The 20,732-nt window shown below is 35.7% G+C and overlaps 2 protein-coding genes across 4 annotated transcripts in view; one reads left to right on the top strand and one right to left on the bottom strand.

The window, feature by feature from the left end:
• The window catches only part of LOC113515877 (uncharacterized), a 39,809-nt gene extending 30,821 nt beyond the window's left edge, over positions 1 to 8,988 (top strand). For all 3 annotated transcript variants that reach the window (XM_031914468.2, XM_026900173.3, XM_031914469.2), the window contains 7 exons: positions 391 to 472; positions 873 to 966; positions 1,502 to 1,867; positions 2,456 to 2,940; positions 3,263 to 3,344; positions 4,222 to 4,318; positions 4,876 to 8,988. In XM_031914468.2, coding sequence (XP_031770328.2) covers positions 391 to 472; positions 873 to 966; positions 1,502 to 1,867; positions 2,456 to 2,940; positions 3,263 to 3,344; positions 4,222 to 4,318; positions 4,876 to 5,991 — 2,322 coding nt within the window. In that variant the 3' untranslated portion in view covers positions 5,992 to 8,988. The remainder of the gene's footprint in view (positions 1 to 390; positions 473 to 872; positions 967 to 1,501; positions 1,868 to 2,455; positions 2,941 to 3,262; positions 3,345 to 4,221; positions 4,319 to 4,875) is intronic.
• Positions 8,989 to 11,411: 2,423 nt separating this feature from the next.
• Positions 11,412 to 20,732, bottom strand: part of LOC113516087 (uncharacterized) — a 75,191-nt gene continuing 65,870 nt past the window's right edge. Inside the window, exons 5-10 of the mRNA XM_052898292.1 lie at positions 20,540 to 20,688; positions 19,828 to 19,908; positions 18,132 to 18,281; positions 16,234 to 16,381; positions 15,201 to 15,339; positions 11,412 to 14,474 (exon numbers count right to left, since the gene is read on the bottom strand). Of these exons, the coding sequence (XP_052754252.1) occupies positions 14,263 to 14,474; positions 15,201 to 15,339; positions 16,234 to 16,381; positions 18,132 to 18,281; positions 19,828 to 19,908; positions 20,540 to 20,688 (879 nt within the window). The 3' untranslated portion in view covers positions 11,412 to 14,262. The remainder of the gene's footprint in view (positions 14,475 to 15,200; positions 15,340 to 16,233; positions 16,382 to 18,131; positions 18,282 to 19,827; positions 19,909 to 20,539; positions 20,689 to 20,732) is intronic.

The following is a 20,732-nucleotide window of genomic DNA, read 5'->3' on the forward strand; positions in this document are numbered from 1 at the left end:
TTAGGTATATTGCTAGCAATGGATTTTTAATTTCCATTACTAAAAATCCCTTTCTCCCCGGTCGTAAGCTTGTTTGCCACTATAGTAGTGTAAAAAAGCTAGTCCCAATTACTACTAATTCCTTCCTTTTAGGGGGGGAAAGGGATGGTTAGTAATGGAGACTGAGAATCCCATTGCTAGCAATATACCCAACCAGGTCGACCTCCTCGCGGTTCCCCTGGAAACTATCATGATTATTTCCTGATGAATTCATCATGATGGGCTAACTGGCCTGTTTTCATCCTCATAGATCACCATTCACTAGTGCTCCGCCAGCGTATCCCGTTAGCGCAGGCGGGGTTATCATTCCATTTTCATCCAATAAAAAAATACCCTTCCTTTTCTTTGCAGAGTAACTGCAGCTGTTGTGCGCAGTGTCACCCAGCGCAGCCAGCATGGGACATTAGTTTGCAGCACAGGTTTTGGGCGCCAGGTTAGTATTTTTAATCATACAATCATCATCATCATCATCATATCAGCCTTTGTCTACTGCTGAACACAAGTTTCCCCTTTGGGTGAGGGGTTGCCAGTAGTTGCCATGTTTGGCAGGCGAATTGGCAACTGCAGTTAGGCTTTGGAGATGTTTTAAGAGGGACGCTGCTGTCCATCCCTCGTTCTTTTAATAATTATAAAATGATACTATTTTAGAGATCAACTATTCAATACTAAATATAGGTCTCTCCCTCGGGGAGTTTTGCCAGTAGTTGCCACGTTTGGCAGGCGCATTGGTAATTGCAGTTAGGCTTTGGAGATGTTTTAATAGTGACGCTGCTGCCCATCCCTCGACAATTAAATGACAGTTTAATATGTTACGAAATATTTTTCCATTTCAGGCCGCATAGGCAATTTGTACTCTCCTAATCCTGGAACTGGAAGGAAGACATCCGCATGGAGCTGGTTTCCATGGCCGAGGAGTAACAGTCAAAAGTAAGTGCATTTGCACGCAGCAAGACTTTAAGTATTTTAATGTAATAATTTTTTTTTATACTACAAAGTTGGCAAACAGGCATACAGCCAGTCTGATGGTAAACAGTCACTGTAGTCTATGAACGCCTGCAACACTAGCGATGTCACGTGTGCATTGCCAACCCTGAAGAAACTTTAATATATCCTTTTTGAAGAATCCCATACTTTAGTCTCTACTGGCTCTAATGTCTGATTGTACTTCACTACCGGTTTAATTGTATTTTGGTCGATAAAGCTCGACTAGTTTTGGGACCATTCGGGACCCTTAATCTACTGTGTACTTATGAAACTTTTAACAATGTAAGACTTCATATTAGTTACATCATCATGAAAGATCAGTCACGTTGTCCGGCCATGACTTTTGCAACAGGCTCGATTTTTTTTATGTAATTTAAAACGGCAAACAAGCTGACGGTCCACCCGATGGAAAGTGGTATACACATATGGTAAATATGTAAAGTGTATATTTATTAAAGAGAAATACATCCTATTTCAGTTCCCGTTGTCGTATGGGGGCCGTTCCTCAATCGGGAGACAGCGCGTATGGTTTTTGTGACAACGATACCACCCCCACCACCAACCCTCAGCCGTCTTACGAAGATCGCTCCTACAATTTCAGCCAATTCCGCAACCAACCGGCCAATTTCAATCAAAGTCAGGCCAACTTCCCTCAAAGTCAGGCCGGATTTGCCCAAAGTCAGGCCGGATTCGCTCAAAGCCAGGCAAATTTCGCTCAAAGTCAGGCCAGTTTCGCTCAATTCGGACAGGAAGGGTTTGGGGAGGCGAGCGGTAGTTTTGATGCTCAGACTGGTGTTTGGGGTCCACCGCCACCTTACAGTCCTCAAGGGAGAAGTGGAAGCAGGTAAGGCATGAGGATTTGATATTATTTTACATTATTTGAATTTTTTTTACATAATACTTTTTTTTTAATATTTTTTATTTAGAGGCTTTTATCCTATAAGGATATGTCAGCCTCAGAATACTCTAATTTTATAAAATACCTCACATACTTAAAACATTAATACATAAATAAATAATACATAATATCTTAGTAGTCTATTTTCATAAAGGGAATTATTGATACAAAAATATAGTAATTAAAGATTTTGCCATTCCGGAATGTGGCTCTGCGAGTATATTTGAAAATAAACCAATCTCCTGTCTATTGAGACTATATTTCTGTATCAATACTTCCCTTTGTGTTTTGTATTTCGTACATTCGGATATCATATGATGAACATCATCCAATGTGTTATAAATACAATACTTAAGTTAGAGCGTTTGTACATTGTCGCCCAATGTAATACGACGTATCTGGCATATTTTACCGTTTTGAAATTGAAACATATAATAGAAAATTAACAAATAATAATTTCAATGCTTCAATAAAATTATTTACAAAATAAAATATTAGTATATTATCTTGCATTATATTTCATTATAATTTCAGACATCATTTGCATCACCAAGACCCGGCAGCTACCACTCTTCTCCATCACCATCACATAGACGTCCACCGCAACTCAATGCCCATACACGACCATACAAACATACCAATACAGCCTCACGCGTGCCCTCGCAATTCATACATGATGCACAATGTCCCCCAAAACATGGAGATGAGTCGATTGAATCCGGAAATGAGTAGATTGAATCCCGATATGAATCGATTGAATCCAGATATGGGTCGATTGAATCCTGACTTGGGTCATCTAGCTCAAATGTATCCTACAGATGTAAATGATATAGCTCGTATGCAAGAAATGGGACATATGGGCCCACAGGACGGGCGATTTAATACGTTACGAGGCCATTTGGTTCCGTACAGGGCCTGTCAGAGATCCTTAGGCATGAGTGCTGGTAATTTGCACAGGGATTGTAGATTAGAAGACAATGTTGCGATCGAGTGTTTGCATCAAAAAACTGGAAGTAAAGGTAAAATTATTATATCTTACATAATTATTTTATTTATAATAAATCCCATTGAAATTAAAATTTAAATCCTTAATTACTTTGATTAATTAATTATTTCTATAATTAAATTATATAATATAATTTAATGATATATAATTCAATAAAAAAATATTTAATATATAACGTATTAGATTAAATTATTACTTTAAAGAAATAATTAAATTGAAATAATTAATATAAGTAAATAGTTTAATAAATTATTTAACTACTTAATTTATTTTATTAACGATTATTGTTAGTTAATTGTATTGTTTCATTAATTAAATAAATTATTAATTCTCAGTTTCAGATCAAAGCACCGATTCGTGCCCTAAGCAGGGCAAGGAGAATCTTGGCTTCCAAAATGATAAGCATTCTCCAATCAGGTAAGCAAAATATATTAATGTAATAAAATTGTAACTGAACAATGTCTGTACATAGTATATATTAAAAGAAAAAAAAAAAAAGAAATATTTCTATGCGACATTTTAACAAGACCAGTTGAAGCTAAATCAATAGTTTTTAGAAATTTTTGTGTATCTGTTTCAGTTTTTTTTCTGTCTGGAATCAAGCAAAAATTACTAGCCCAAATTGAATGCTATTTTCACAGTTGTATTCCTAAAGATTTAACTTAAAAACTGGTATTTTCTCATTTTTTTTTTATGCAACTCAGATGGGTAAACAAGCTGATGGCCCACCTGATGGAAAGTGGTAACCGTCGCCTATAGATACGAGTAGTACCATGGACATAACAGAGTATACTGTTTCGCCCATGATACCCCCCATGCGTTGCCATTCCTGAGGACTCAGGTGTTATTCCTTTGTACCCTGTAAATTCATGCCATATCCCACCCTTCAAACCGAAACACAGCCATGCAAACACAACTGCTTCACGGTAGGAACACGTTCTATTTTCATATGGTATGTTTTGTTCTTGATACATGATCTAGTAGTAGTCAATTTCATTATATTTCTGACTTCTGAAATCCAAGCATACAAAGTCGGGGGGAGAAGCTAGCGAACGGATATATTTATTAGCAAGATACATTGAACTTGTACATACACGAATGAGCTCCCTGTCGAGGTTTTACCAAAAGACTACAGCATGGGGTTCTTCAAAAAAGGCGTAAAGAGATTTTATCGGGGCTGGCAATGCGCGCGTAATGCCCCTGGTATTACGGTAATTGTTTACCATTAGGTGGGCCGTATATTCGTTTGCCATTTTAGTGGTATAAAAAAACATTTGAACTTTTGTGTTTACAGGGCTTCAATGCAGGACTGCCACCGCAACGGCAACCAGAATGCTGAGTCAGAAGTATACTTCGCTGACGTGTCGAGTTGTTGTAACGTCTCTGTCAAAGTATAACAGACTTATTATTTGTTTGTCTGTCTATTTATATTTCTATACATTTGTTATGGTCTCACGTGGAAATTACTGGACCAAATTGGATGCACTTTTTACAATTATATTCCTGAGGGTCTAACCGAAAATCTAATGTGTTTCTCCTTGATACGTCATCTAGGAGTGGTTTAAACGGGTTTTGAATGAAATTTATTTATTCAAATAACTTTATTGACCAAAATAAAATAAGGTACAAAAGCCGGACTTAATGCTAGTAGCGTTCTCTACCAGTCAACCTTTGGGACGAACAGTGGGTCACGAACGCGGTACTTCATTATTGGGATAGGTAAAGAAAATAACAACTAATAATATATACGTATGTATATAAAATAAATAATAATAGTATAAAGAAATATGCATATATATTTTAAACTACATAAATAGATATATAAAATATAAATTATATAAAATTTAGTACATAGATAGATTAGTATATAGAATTCTCTATATATATTAGTATATGCGGGTAATGTCGCAAGATACTATTGTTTTAATTATATTTTTTTTTCTTCCAGGCCGACTGCTGCATGAACTCCAATGTGTCAGCATTAGTTGGCACGATAGAAAACCATCCAGAGTCCACGTCCGAGTCCGACACGGGCTCGTTCACACTCACGCGACAACAACGCCCTCAACCCCAAGTTGGTTCGAAACGTCGCCCGCGCCAGAACGACAAACACACGAAGAACCAGCGCCAAGAAATGAATGCCATTCGATTGACTGAACAACAATTAATCGAGCAACTTAACAGCTCGATGCGAATGAGCGATCGAATGAACGATTCAAGAGTCAGTGACAGTGTGAACGAGACTCGAGTCAGCGACCGAAACGATTCCAGAGATCGATTGAACGACTCGCGAATTGAAAGGATCAACGATTCGAGAATCAGCGACAGGATGAACGAAACGAGACTGAGTGAGCGCATGAGCGGTTCTAGGGATCGTTTGAACGAATCGAGAATAGAAAGGATGAATGAGTCGAGATTTGAAAGAACGAACGACTCGCGTATTAGTGATAGGATGAGCGAATCGAGACTGAGAGAGCTAATGAACGATTCCAGAGATCGCCTGAACGAGTCCCGTATAGAGAGAATGAACGATTCCAGAATTAGTGACAGAATGAACGAATCGCGAATCAGCGACAGAATGAACGATTCCCGTATTAGTGATCGAATGAGCGAACGCAGCGACCGATTGGACCGAATCGAAGACAGGAGGATGTCGGACTTGAATTCCAGTATTCGAATCGAAGGTAGTCCAAAGATGCGGACTCACATGAGTCCACTGCGGATGCCGCGCTCGAGTCCAAAGAACTTGCCGAAAGAGCATCCCAGGCAGTCGAGTTCTGATTCTAGTAAGCCGGAATTTTTCGTGCCACCCCCACCTACAGTTTCGCCTTTATCGCCTAACACAGAAGAGTCACTTTTGTCTGACGAAGACGACAGACGACAGGATCAAGTGTATTCAAACGATCCAGAACCTTCGAAGTGCTTAGGACCCGATTCACAGTACGAAGCGGTTAGGGAGGAAAAGGATGAGATTTTAAAGACAAACCACCACCATTGCTATAGTGACACGAACACCATGGACTCGGGATGGCAGAGTGGATCAGAGAAGCAGGTGACTGATTGAGTTGTTTATGGTCAGATCATGTGTTCCATATATTTAGGTAACTGTGAATATGCTGTAATTGATGAAACTCGTGTTTGTTTGTAGATTCAGATGAAAGGTAGTGATATAAATAAGCTATAATTATAGTATTAATTAATAAGGAGTTATTTTTTTTTTCATATATTTGCCTAGAAAATTTTTTTGGTCGTCTCATAAATAAGTGCTCTCTATTTTAGTTACAATTTAGGACTCGAATTATTCAATTTGTGATTAAAAAATACTCAATTTTTTTTTAATATGGTAACACAAGAGGGTAACATGATTGTGAATACTACGCGAATTAATAAAAACTTTCATAGATTTTATTATTAAAAGTGACTATTTAATTTGGTTTTTAAAAAAAGGATTTTCTTTTTAATATTTAGACATGTATACAAAATTTCGTTTCTTCAAACTTTATTTTTCAATTTATAATCACGACAACTATGTTGCACAAATAAAATTAATATAGGATATATACTCAAATTACAATTTACAATTAGCCCGAAGGTAAGCAAGCTGAAGTGGCAATGGGCTGGTTACATAGCTCGAAGAACCGACAACCGATGCGGAAGAAAGATTTTCGAGTGGCGACTCTGTACGGGCAAACCTTTTTCTTTGAATAATATAATCAAATTACAAAAAAAAACTTTTTCTCGAAAAATGAAACATACCAGTATTTTAAAAAAAAAACAGTAATTTTTTTTTAAACCAGAACACTATATTTTTTTTTATAATTTTATTTATTTAAAGAAATGTAGTAGTAACGTTTTTATTAAATAATTAACTTTTTTTTTTTTATAATAATCGAGAACTTTATATTAGAAATTAGGACACTGTGTCCCTTCCAAATGTATTGTGAACATGTAATGTATTGTGCCAATTAGGAAAACTTAGACATATTTGTAAAAAGTGACCAAAATTGTTTTGTTTGATAGTCATTGGGATGAAAACATTAAAATACACAATAATCATCCTTGAAACTAAGTACTTAAAAGAAAAATTTGGCTGACATTATTTCAAGAACTACTTACCCAAAAATTTTTGTTTTTTTTTTTAATAGAAATGTAATAAATGACGATTTTTTTCACGAAAATGTGTTTAGAGGTAAATAAGTTATTATCAGAGAGTCTACCATGATATGAAATTGCAAATTTTTGGAGTCAATTTCGATCTTTTGTTCATCCGAAATCGGCCCAGTAAATGGAGCTTAACATTTTGTTCTTTATAAATTCTACCAAGTCTAAAGTCATTTTAACATTTTTAATAGTTATAAACGGTATGTATTATATAATTTTAATATCAAATTTGTATTTCGTTCGGTTCCGAAATTTCGGAAAATATTTCATGGTAGGCCCTCTGGTATTGTTATAATAACAAAAAAGAATTGAAATTACATTAAAATTATTACAATAAAATGCACAACGTTAGTTTTCCTAATTTTTTTTTCTTAGGAAAAATGTAAAGAAAATTTTTGAATAAAAAATAGCATGGTAGAAGTAGATAGAGTAATACGACTTTTATCCTATTCGATTTATATAAAATCGAAGGAATAACAGTTTACTATCCATCTGAATATTTTTGTGTACCTACTCTTTTAGTAGAATTTTTTCTCAATTTGTTGGCAACCCAACACAGAATTTATTGTAATGGCAACTGTGCCCTCGCTCATTCTTCTAAAAAAATCTGAACTCTTTGCACGTGTCTCGACAATAAATCACGTAATTAAAAATCTGTCAATCTTACATATTATACAAATAATTTTGTGATCGTTCCCATAACAGAAATACCAAATAAGCACATTTTTTTCCATAATTCACTGAATAATTATTTGTTTTTATTTTTAAAAATAAATAACAATACTATAGTTCTAATTAATTTTGACCTTAGATTATGTAGATGGAGTGTCTCCATACAAATGCTTCGTGAAAAGTGAGTCAACTGTTTCACACAATTTTGCGTGATAAATAGTTATGAGTGATTCCTTTATAACTTTTATACTTATTTTGTCTTATAAATTCTGCATCTTTTTAATGCACAAAAACTCATTTTATTTATTAAATAATTAAATATAGATACGTCAAGATACATTGTGTACGTAAGTATATAGAACACTGATAAAAACAACGAGTCAGTTAATTTGACAATTGGCTGACAAAAAGTTGACCCGTTTTTGAGGCTCGACGCTCTATCTATATAATCTAAGATTTTGGCATTTTAAATACTTTATTGGGATTAAATTAATTAGTTTTAGCACATTTAGTTATTTGCTATTATCCATACAGTAATAATATCTGCGAGTTATATTTTAAAACCACGTCATCATTTAAGGCCAGATGAGATTATGGTCCAATGCGCTCAAATTTAATAAAAAAAAAGAAATCTATGATTAGGGCCGTCAACACGATCATTCTTAACAGGCCCTCTAGACAAGTGACAAGTGAATTCGACAATGGAATCGACATCGCTAGCGAGTCCGTAAGTACTGTCTACCATCGTACGGCTCGCCATCGACAGGAAGTTCATCCCCGTGTCCTACAGCCTCAATGGTCGCGTACTGCGCGGTTTCAGAGATGTTTCCTCCCACGAACACTCAGGTTGTGGAATGAGCTCCCTGCCGAGGTTGTCCCAAGAGACTACAGCATGGGGTTCTTCAAAAGGGGGGTAAAGAGGTTTCTTCAGGGTCGGCAACGCACGCGTAATGCCTCTGGTATTGCAGGCGTTCATAGGCTACGGTAACCGCTTACCATCAGGTGGGCCGTTTGCTTGTTTGCCACCTCAGTGGTATCTCATTCTGTCTCACGGACTCGCTAACGATGTCGATTCCATCGACGAATTCGTTTGCCATTTGTCTAGAGGGTCAGACCTAAAAACGAAGGTACTTCTCAATTTAGTTGTACATTTTTATGTTTGTTACCTCATAACTCTGTCAGTTCAAAACTGACTTCATAATTTTTTTATCTGAAAGTATATACTTACATATTATATCTATATATATATATATATATATATATATATATATATATATATATATATATATATATATATATAAAAAATATATATATATATATATAAAAAAAAAAATGTTCCCGATTTGTGTAACTTAGTTCCTTTTTCTTCCATTTCAAGTGTTTTGTAAATATTAAACGTAATACATGTAATTTTTTTTTTTTAATATTAAGACAAATTACTTATCTGTAGAAATACCAACGTGGGTGCTTCGTATTCAAGTTTTAAAATGTTTTCCTAAGTTCAATATAGTCATGGGTAATATGGATACCGATCCGATATACATATATATATATATATATATATTGAAGCCGTATTGATATTACCCATGCTCTAGTTAAACATTTTTTTAAACTGTTTTTTTTTTTGAGAAAAATAGTTTTACACGATATAATGTAAACATTCTTATTTCTGTATGTTGCCAATTGGATTAGTTTTTTCCAATTATGTATATTGTTAGATTACCAGGGTCTGAACCATAAACTCTTGTAGCAGGCTACATTCGACGTTATAGTTTATTTGTGAAAAATTGAATTTGAATTCTATTTCGAATCGTTAAGAGCGCAATTTCAATGTCGGATGTGTATAAATAAAGAGGATATTGCTAAAAGAGTTTATAGTAATTCTCCCAGTTATTAATAATGGTTCTATTAAAAGACTGAAATCTGAATGAGTTTTATTATTTATTAGATTTTTGCCCGCTTCTTGCCATTCATGGACTCAGGTGTTTTTTTTATTAATGATAAGGGAATAGTAACCCCACCCTTCTATCGGTATACACGGCGCGGCACCAGACAAGTATGATAGGTGAAGATGAAGTAGACAGATAGCCCATCGTGACGAATTCAACAAGAATTGTTCACGATGGTTTCCAGGGGGAACCACATGGAGGTACATAATACATATTGCTAGCAATGGGGTTTGTAAACTCCATTGCTAACAATCCCTTTCGCCCCGGACTCAGGTGTTATTCCTCTGTACCCTGTAAATTCACGCCATATCCCACCCTTCAACCCGATACACAGCCATGCAAATACAACTGCTTCACGGTAGAAACACGAATGGGATAGAGGTGGCCAAGCAAACGACTTCTATACCAAGTCTGTAATAAATATCATTTTATTAAAGTCCTAAATATATGTTCCCTTATAAATAAATCGCCTTGTGTGTCGGGGCACATGTCACAAATGGGAACGGGACAGAGATGCTCAAACAAACGAGTTTTGTACTAACTCTCCCTCTGGTAAAATATAAGATAAGTCTTAAGGTTTTAAGTTAGACCTTTATAACTGTGTTAACCGCATTCAATTTGGCGCAGTACTTTTTTCTCTAAATAGACCTAATAGACATAGAGTGAGAGATGGACAGTCAAATTTCTCAAAAAAATATTGTTTTGGCTTCCATTGTGCTTATTCGTCTACTAAACTTCATTCAAACCTTTTTAGAAAAGGAAGAAATGTGTTTATTAATTTATAAATGCATAAACCGCCGTGTGGCATAGAATGGGTCGCCCCTGCCTTTCTCGTGGGTGTCGTTATAGGCGACTAAGGGAACTTAATTTTTGTTGCATCAGCCGTTACCTGTCCACTGCTGAACATTATAAGGTGGGTTTTTCCAGTATTTGGTCACGCTTAGCAACCGCAGTTTTTTTATGGGTGAAAATGGTATAGTAACCCCGCCTGCGTTAACGGGATACGCTGCCGGAGCACTACTGAAGGGTGATAGATGAGAATAAAAACAGGCCAGTTAGCCCATCATGATGAATTCATCAGGAATTAACCATGATAGTTTCCAGGGGGAACCGCGAGGAGGTCGACCTGGTTGGGTATATTGCTAGCAATGTTATTCTCAGTCTCCATTACTAACAATCCGATTCTCCCCTGGCAACCGTAGTTTGGCTTTTGGTGATGTTTTAAGAGGGACGTTGCTACCCATTCCTCGACCATTGATTTCCGTTAGTCGCCTTTTACGACATCCACGAGAAAGAAAAAGGCCCTTTCTATGCCAAGATTACACTGCATTATCGATTACAGCGGACGCTCTATAAAAGCAACCTGTCTATAAGCAACATTCTTTATATTTTATTTATTCTACTCAGCTTAGTTAGTAAAAGAAATAAGTAAAAATATTTTCCACACGGTAAGTATTTTTATACTCCTTTTTTTCCTATAAAAAATTTTTCCCAATAAGATTTTTTTTCATTGAAATTAGTTCAAATAAGTTGCTTATATAGAGCGTTTACTGTAGTATAATAAAAAAAAAAATAGAAAAATTAAAATAAAATTATTAATAATAAAAAAAAACTAAGTCGCACAATTTGTATCCGTGGACAGAAAAGTTCTCTTCCTTCCACGTCTATAATGTAGGATTTTATTGCTCAATAAAACGACACATTTAGTTTGGTATATTTTTTTTTTATTAAATTTATGTTTTTTATTTATTATCTTTGCAATTTAATATTTTAGTAAAAAAAAATTCTCAGTATTTCTCAGCATTCAGCGTTAGGTAATTAATGTATTAAATTTATCAACTACAATTTTTAGGTGGCAGTTTAAATAAATCATAAATTCAGACAAAAAATATTGTAAATACATTATAATATATTTATATCTTAAGTACATACATATAAAATACCATCTAGGTAGCAAGGTGACGTCTGCGACTCAAATAAGGCGTAATTTTTACGTCATTTTATTGTTGGTACAATATTCGCAGAATACGTACCTCACACTGACTTTAGGGTTAACCGTAAAGACGACAGACGTCTTGGATAGGTCAGAAATACGTCGTATTGTAACACTGTGAGGTTACGACAAGTCTCTTACGTCGAGAATGACTAAAAATGGACATCAATATAACGAATAATTACAACCTGGGAAGTGTAAATAGCTATATCTACATTATTACAATATGCATATCCAGCTGGGCCATAATTGTTGCCAATTTTGTTAGGTTAAAACTCATATTTCAATAAATATCTAAGTACAGTTTTAATCAGATAAGCCAAGATTCATGCTTGAATATTCAATAATTTAAAAAGTTAATTTATTAATAAAATAATTTCATAGGTACTTTAAAGAAAAAACTAGTAAGTACTCAAGTAAATTAAAAACAAAAATGTAGTAACCCTGGCTTCTATATGAATTATTAATAAGACTAGTGATTTTAAAACGCGTAAATATATCTTATTTATTCCTGATTTATATCGGAAAAAAAAATTAAATAGATTGGTACATTTATTGTTTTAATAATTTAACACATACTTTTTGTGTCACTAAATCTAGATACTAACTAGGTTTAAAATAAAAAAAAAGTTAATACGTAATACACGGTCAATTTCTTATAATACTTACGTATAAAAAAAAAAGTTTTGGCGGGAAACATTTGAGTTGGTCTATATTTTTCTCTTGTTATTATTGTTGTGTTGCGAAAAATTGTTCCATAATCTGTATTGTATTTATGGTTTGACTAAAATGTGTTTGCAAATTCTATATTTTTCCACCTACCTATATTTTTTTTAGGTTTAGTGTAAGGAACAGGCTAAGAACAATGACCACGCTGCCTAGTATTCAGTTTTGATTTAGATGTTACAGATAATCGAACGATATTAATGTTTGCACTTTCTTATTATTTATTTTGTTTATTTCAATGTCTAATTTAAATTTAATTAGTGAATTTTTAGACAGTTTTATTCTTTAGTTGAACATTTTTAATTTGATTTCGTAAAATACTTTATCCATTCGACTTCAGTTCTTAGCTCTCTTTTTTTTTATTAGTAATGAAAAGGCGTATATATTGATAACAAAGGCATTATTTTTTTTTTAAATACATAAATCATTCGTACATAGGTAGGTACTTACATAATATTTGCAAACACATAGTGCGCATTGTAAATATTTACAGTTATATTTTAAGCAGTTATTAAGACGGGTCAAGATCATAGTTATAGCTCTTATCTATTATTAATCGCTTAAACTAAGGTTACTTTAATAAAATCACTTTTCCTTACATACTAAAAATAAGATCGAAAAAGGACGGTAAATTTGTAAAAAAAAAAGTTGAAAATGGACAATATTCAAGTAATTTATGTAGAAAAAAGATGAGCTATTGTCAAATCAACTATTTTTTTTTGTTTTTTTCTTAGTATTCGAACTTTAAAATAGAATACCATATTTAAAATTATGAAAAGAATATGTTTTTTTTTTTATTTCTATTTTTAATTATACGGTATTGCGAATTTGTTATGCTTGATTTGACAATTACTTCATTGTCCGGTATTTTCAATGCTTCGTATTTTATAGAAACCTTCAGACCCAATTAAAAAAGTCGGACAATCCACTCAATTTCTGAGTGGAACTTCCGAGTTTCATCAAGTACATTCAACTTGGAATAAATTTAATAATAATATAATTTTTATGAAGTGAAATTCTGCGTTAGGTTTAATAGCCAAGCTTTAAGACCAAAGCTGGTATAGATTGAATTTTATTATACAACGATTGTCAACAATTCGACAATCAGACATGCGTCCCGCCTGATAGCAACCGGTTAACGTTGCCTATAAACGCTTACTGCTAAGTACCTGTATTCTATAGAAAAGTTTTTAACACCACTTTGATATATTTTTTTATATATTCATATTTTAGATTATACTAGCGGCCTGTCCCGGTTTCGCACGGGTGGACATTATTACAGCATTTTAAAAAGCGGTTATTGTGACATAACGATAATAGTTGAACAAACAGTATCACGAAGTTTTTTGTAGTTATTGATATTTTCTTCAATATTGAAGAACATACTTTTGTTCTATCACCAATAGTTTCCGCAGCGCACGCGACCAAAGATATTTTATAGCATTGTATTCACACCTTGAGTTACGTTACTAAAGTTTTAGTAAGGATCCCTAATCTTTTCTAGCCGTAAATAAAGCCTATGTTACTCAGGGTGAATGTAGCTTTCTAATGGTGAAAGAATTTTTGAAATTAGCAAAGGAGTTTTTGAGTTTATTCACTACAAACATACATACACACAAAAATACAAATCTTTCCTCTTTATAATATTAGTGTAGATGTAGGTAGATAGAGCAGCGCGCCTCAAAAACGGGACAACATTTTGTCAGCTAATTGTCAAATTAGCCCATTTCCCATCAAGCAGGCCGTCAGCTTATGTTTCACTTCAAGTTGCAGACAATCCAAGTTGGTTGTACAAAATTACGAGATCTTTTTATTAAAACACAAAAATTGTTAGTTATTTGAAAAATGTCAGCAGTACACTTAAAGCTAGTAGGGTACAATGTAAATTGAATACGTTAGCGCTGGAAAGCGCTGGAACTGATGGCGGGTCTTGGGACAGCGTTTTTTTGTCCTGCGACCACTCGGAGATGCTTGCCGGTGTGCCGTCCTGATCTCCCAGTAGCTGGTTCGCGATCTTCAGGTTCTTCAGGTGGGTGAGGAAGTCCTCTGCAATTTAAAACACAAGTTGCAATGGAATTAGAATGAAGTAAGATTACTGTAATATATTTCAAGTTTAGTTAAATGTCAAGGGAACACTCTTTAAATGCCTTGTGGTCCCGGCATAGAATGGACCACCCCTTCCTTTCCCGTGGGTGTCGGAAGAGGCGACTAAGGGAACTGTTGAGTTCCATTAGTTTCTTACTGCGGTTGCTAATCCGTCTGCCAGGGGGAAAGGGATTGTTAGTAATGTGGACTAACCTATTGCTAACAAGCCCTGTCAGGTCGACCTCCACGCGGTTCCTCTACACCATTGTGATTAATATTTGTTGTATTTGTCATGATGAACTAACTGACTAACTTTCATGCTCATTTATCATCCTTCACTGGTGGCCTGCTAGCGTATACCGATAGCGCAGGCGGGGTTACCATTACATTATTCAATAAAAAAAAAAACCGCTTGCCAAACGTGGCAGCTACTGCCAAAATTCTCTATTGTAGTTAATGACTCATATAATTATATTATAAAGTGTTTAAATGAAATTAGAAACAAAGGTTATGTCCATGGTACCGCTCATGTTTATAGGTGACGGTTACCACTTTCCGTCAGGTGGGCCGTCAGCTTGTTTGCCATTCCAGTTATTTTTTGGTGAAATGCAATATTAAGTTGTATTTCCAAAATCCACGCAGTCGATGGAAAAAGTTAGTCCGAAATAGGCGTATTGAATTACTGACCAGCCTCCTTCTCCCCACCGTTGGAGTCCACCTTGATGAAGGTGGTGAGGGAGACTTCATACACTTTGTTGGAGATACTGTCTGATGAGATGGACCTCCGTCTCCTGCCGTAGCCGGTTGCGCCGTTCGTGCATTGCACCTGGAGGGCAAATTAACAGTTTGTTAAGAGTTTAAAAGACGAAAAAAATAATACCTTCTGTGCCGTCCGACGGCACAGAAGGTATTATTTTTTTCGACAACCTGCAAAAAAGGACTAATTTCTCAATTTGCTTATAGTTTTTACGTTTGTCACCTCGTATTTTTTTTATAAACCGATTTAATAGATGCTTTTTTTGACCCCCATTGCTAGCAATATTTATATATTTGTTTTATCAACTAAGTGGGCTTTACAGTCTCCCATTACGCTCACCCAGGAAAGCATCAGTAAAATAACACATGTATTATATAATTAAATGAAATTATATTATTAAATTTAAATTACAACATAATAATAATAGAAATAACATCTATATCTCTGAACACAGATGGCAGTGAATTTACAGGATCTTTGTATCCTATAAATTCTTAGTTACCTCTGTCCCATTCGTGTTTCAACCGTGAAGCAGTTGTGTTTGCATGGCTGTGTTTCGGTTTGAAGAGTGGAATATAGTGTGAATTTACAGGGTACAGAGGAATAACATCCGAGTCCTCAGGAATAACAACGTATGGAGAGTATCATGGGCGAAACAGTATACTCTGTTATGTCCATGGTACTGCTCATGTCTATAGGCGACGGTTACCACTTTCCATCAAGTGGGCCGTCAGCTTGTTTGCCATTCCAAGTTGCATAAAAAACATATCCCAATAGGTCTTCCAAACGGTCCTGGAAACCGTCTATAATTTAATTGTGATGGGACAATAGACCTGCTTTCATATTGTTCTACCTTCTAATAATAAATAAATAAATAAATATCTTCCCTCACTGGTACTTAGCCAGCCTATCACTGCAGGCGGGTCTACCATTTTATTATGAAATAAAAAAATAAAAACTTACTCCTTGGCATTTATCAAGGCATACGCTGACTGTCCCTTTGAATTGCACGTAAGTGGTGTCAGGAAACTTGAAGGCTCTGAACTTAGCTGCGAGCAGATCACCGTCAGTGGTCACGAAGTTATCGAAGAGGTAGGGATCCACTGAACAGCTGGTCACACAAGTAAACAAGCAGATTAAAACATACCCTATTTTTTCGAGGAAAACGACGGTTACAGATATGGCAAATGGCTTTTTTTTTTGATGTGTGAAAATGGTATGGTAACCCCGCCTGCGCTAACGGTATACGCTGGCGGAGCACCAGTGAAGGGTGATAGATGAGAATGAAAACAAGCCAGTTAGCCCATCATGATGAATTCATCAGTAATTAACCATGATAGTTTTCAGGGAGAACCGCGAGGAGGTCGACCTGGTTGGGTATATTGCTAGCAATGGGATTCTCAGTCTCCATTTCTAACAATCCCTTTCCCCCCGGCAATCGGCGTTTGATATTTGAATTAATCCCAGGTAGCAATTATTCGTCATATTTTTTTGTAATGGATGATAATGGAATGATGACCCCGCCTTTGCTATCGGTATACACTGGCGGGGCATCAGTGAGGGATGATTGGTGAGGATGAAAAGGCAGGTCAGTTAGCCCATCGTGACGAATTCAACAATAAATTAGTCACGATGGTTTCCAGGAAGAACCGCGTGGAGGTCGACCTGGTAGGGTATATTGGTAGCAAGGAGGACTAACCTCCTCATTACTAATAATCCTTCCCCCCTTATTTCAGTCACCGACCATAAAATGATTTAATACTGACGTCTTATGTGAGTCGTAGACGTCATTTGGGATATTATACCTGGGATATTATAAAGAGGAAAGGTTTGGTTTTTTGTATGTTTATTAATAATGAATAAATTAAAAAAACTGCTCAACCGATTTTAAGTATTCTTTCATCTATAGAAAGCTACATTATTAGCGAGTAAGATAGACTGTATATTATTAAAAAAAAATAAAGATCGCTATGAAAATTATAATAATGCAACTTAAAGTATCAAAAATTTGCTAACTGGCAGACTTATACCTGACAATTATTACAGCACTTTTTTAAATTATATTATATTAATATTTGTATTGTATTTATATATACCAACGTAATACTAAAGGGAGACTTTGTACAAAAGTCGTTTGCTTGGGCACCTCTGTCCCATTTGTGTTTCTATCGTAAAGCAGTTGTGTTTGCATGGCTGTGTTTCGGTTTGAAGGGTGGGATATGGCAGTGAATTTACAAGGCACAGAGGAATAATACCTGAGTCCTCAGTAATGGCAACGCATGGGGGGTATCATGGGCAAAACAGTATACTCTGTTATGTCCATGGTACTGCTAATGTCTATAGGCGACGGCTACCATTTTCCATTAAGTGGGCCGTCAGCTTGTTTGCCATTCTAAGTTACATAAAAAAAAACTTAACACACGTAATCCAGAGAGTTTAGTATTGGATTGTATCCCTCGAACTTTGATACTTTATAAATGGCACTGCTATGTAAAAAAAAAAATTATAACAAACTTCCTGAATTAATTAAGCAATGCCCCATAAAACAATATTAATGACTGTAACCTGTGTTTTTCTAAAAAAATTTTTTATTACCTTCTGAGCATTATTATTGACAATGTTGCTGTAGTTTTCAATAGTATTTGTTTGTTTAATTTTGTTTATATTTGTTTAATTTTGTTTATATTTATTTAATTTTGTTTAATTTAGTATTGTCTAATTTTGTGTTTCGTTTACTTGTATTTTATTTTGTGCAAATTCTAGTGGCTACCAAATTACTATTTAAGTATATAATTATGTATTATTTTAGCTGCTTGTTTGCCTTAAATAAATAAATAAACCTAAGATTATTGGCCACTTACCCATTCAGTATTATAGTCTCCTGTTGTTTTCCAGTATCTGTCACGTGCATATAACTGACGAGTAGTCCGTAAACCGGCGCTGACATCTCGTCCAGGAAGATCTCCATGGACAACGGAGTGCCTGGACTTACCGAGATCTCTCCGGAGACTCTGAAAAGAATTAATTTGGGCAATGAATTTTTAACGCTTATTAATGTGTTATGAAATTGTTGAATACGGTTTTTTTTAATGGGTGATAAGGGAATGGTAACCCCACCCGCGCTATCGGTATACACCGGCGGGGCACCAGTGACAGATGAAAGGTGAGGAGGAAGGAGGTCAGTTAGCCCACCGTGACGAATTCAATAAGAATTGTTCACGATGGTTTCCAGGGGGAACCACGTGGAGGTCGACATAATAGGGTATATTGCTAGCAATGGGGCTGTTAAACTCCATTGCTAACAATCCCTTTCCTCCCCTGTTGAATATGGTTTATAAAGGGTATTTTATGGGATGGTAATGGAATAGTTATTTCGCCTGCACGATAACATGCTTTCAGGTTACCAATGAAGGGTAATAGGTTCGGATGAAGTCAAGTCAATTGGTTGATCATGACAAAGTCATCAAGCACTAACCACGATGGTTTCCTAGATGTCTCACATTGTTACTTTAAAATTAATTGTTAATTTAACAGGATATATTGCAAGCAACGCAATGTAGAACTAATTAGATGAAGTGACAATCTCAAATGCATTGCAGGGAGTCTGTGGATGTAGGTAGCTCGGGACCGGCATAGCAGTCTATGGGGGAGGCCTACGTCCAGCAGTGGACAGGTAACGGATGAAATAGTGATGATGATTGCTAGCAAATGGATTGTTAGACTCATTACTAGCAATCCCTCCTCTTCTCTACAAAAGGGTTGACAGAGTATCGAATTAAAGGGGTTATAAGTAGGGGTTAGCATTTTGCTTCTCTATATTCTTGGTCTTGTAGATAAGCTAGCCCAATTAGCAATAGAATAGCTTGCTAAAATAGGATTGTACCTTCTTTGCAGTGAAGGTAATTTTTAATAGCAAATGCTTTTACATTTCCCACCAAGCTATTAAAATTTTGTCACCCCTATTGACCCCGGCAATACTACTGTATTTATCATTAACATTGTAAACTAGGGTACCTACTCCAAGTTTACAATGTCATTAATTAAAATTTTTATATCTACGTTATTTTTGTTTTTTTTTTTTTTTATTTCGTTGGTACGAAATTGTAAAAAAAAATTGGTTCAAATTTACTGCATCTTAGGGATCAGTTTAGGAAGCCAGCTGGTGAAATCACTCCTTTGTGATTAGGTTTGGTTGATCATAAATGTTTATGAGGTATATTTCTTCATTTAATTTCTGCTTTACTATAACTACAACACTATTATTACTATACATACGTCGTGTGGTCCCGGCATTGAACGGACCATCCCTTCTTTTCCTGTAGGTGTCGTAAGAGGCGATTAAGGTAACTTAATGTTAGAGGAATGGGCAGCAACGAACCTTTTAAAATAACTAAAGCCTAATTGCGTTTGCCAACCCGCCTGCCAAGCGTTTTTGCCAAGCACTGGCAAAACTCCCCTTATGAGGTAGGCCTATATTAAGCAATAGACAATTAATACCTGATTTAACAATATACCTACATGGAACCCTTGGATCCAAAGTCTAAATAAATTACTTACTGTTTACCATTCTCCTTCACAATAGCACCCAGAACTGGTTCAGGGGCATGGCCTTCTTCGTATCGTGTGATGTTCAGGACACTGCAACAAGTACATTAGTTAATGAAAGAGTAAGACTTCGAGGAAGTTGGAATGGATGGGAAAAGATTTCCTCAAATCAGAATACCAAATTAGCTGACGGTCCACTTTATGGAAAGTGGTAACCGTCGCCTATAGACATGAGCAGTACCATGGACATAACAGAGTATACTGTTTCGCCCATGATACCCTCCATGCGTTGCCATTCCTGAGGACTCAGATGTTATTTCTCTGTACCCAGTAAATTCACGCCATATCCCACCCTTCAAACTGAAACACAGCTATGCAAACACAAGTGCTTCACGGTTGAAACCCCAATTGGGCTGAGGTACCCAAGCAATCGACTTTTGTATAAGTCTCTCTCTCTCTCTAGATATTCTTTTTAATAAGTGCTACATAATCATACAATCGCTTGGTTTCTCCTGGAACCTCACAACAAAGACTATAGGACACTCTTTGTTATGAGGATCCAGGCAATAAAAATCTAGCGGCACAACCTAAAACAGACCTGAGCCAATTAAGAAAAGCTCATTTCCTAAATGAGCCCAACTGAGAATCGACCTCATTCACACAAAGCAACTTATCCACCATTACGTTACAAAGGTTAGAGGAGTGTCAACTCATGTTTACTCACTCTGGCTCATTGAAGTCCAGGGGGAATCCCTCAGCAGCTCTACGCGAGATGGCGCGCAGTTTGTTCGCAACCACGCACCTAACTGTCACCGTCTCTCTACCACCGATGGCGTCTTCTATCACGATTTTGTGGTAGAATGTGCGTTTACCCTGCAATAAAGAGTTAATTTACATAAAGACTAACTTGTTATAAG

The sequence above is a fragment of the Galleria mellonella genome, unplaced genomic scaffold (genome assembly GCF_026898425.1).
Source record: "Galleria mellonella isolate WM207_F2 unplaced genomic scaffold, CSIRO_AGI_GalMel_v1 utg424, whole genome shotgun sequence".
In the NCBI taxonomy this organism is placed as follows: domain Eukaryota; kingdom Metazoa; phylum Arthropoda; class Insecta; order Lepidoptera; family Pyralidae; genus Galleria; species Galleria mellonella.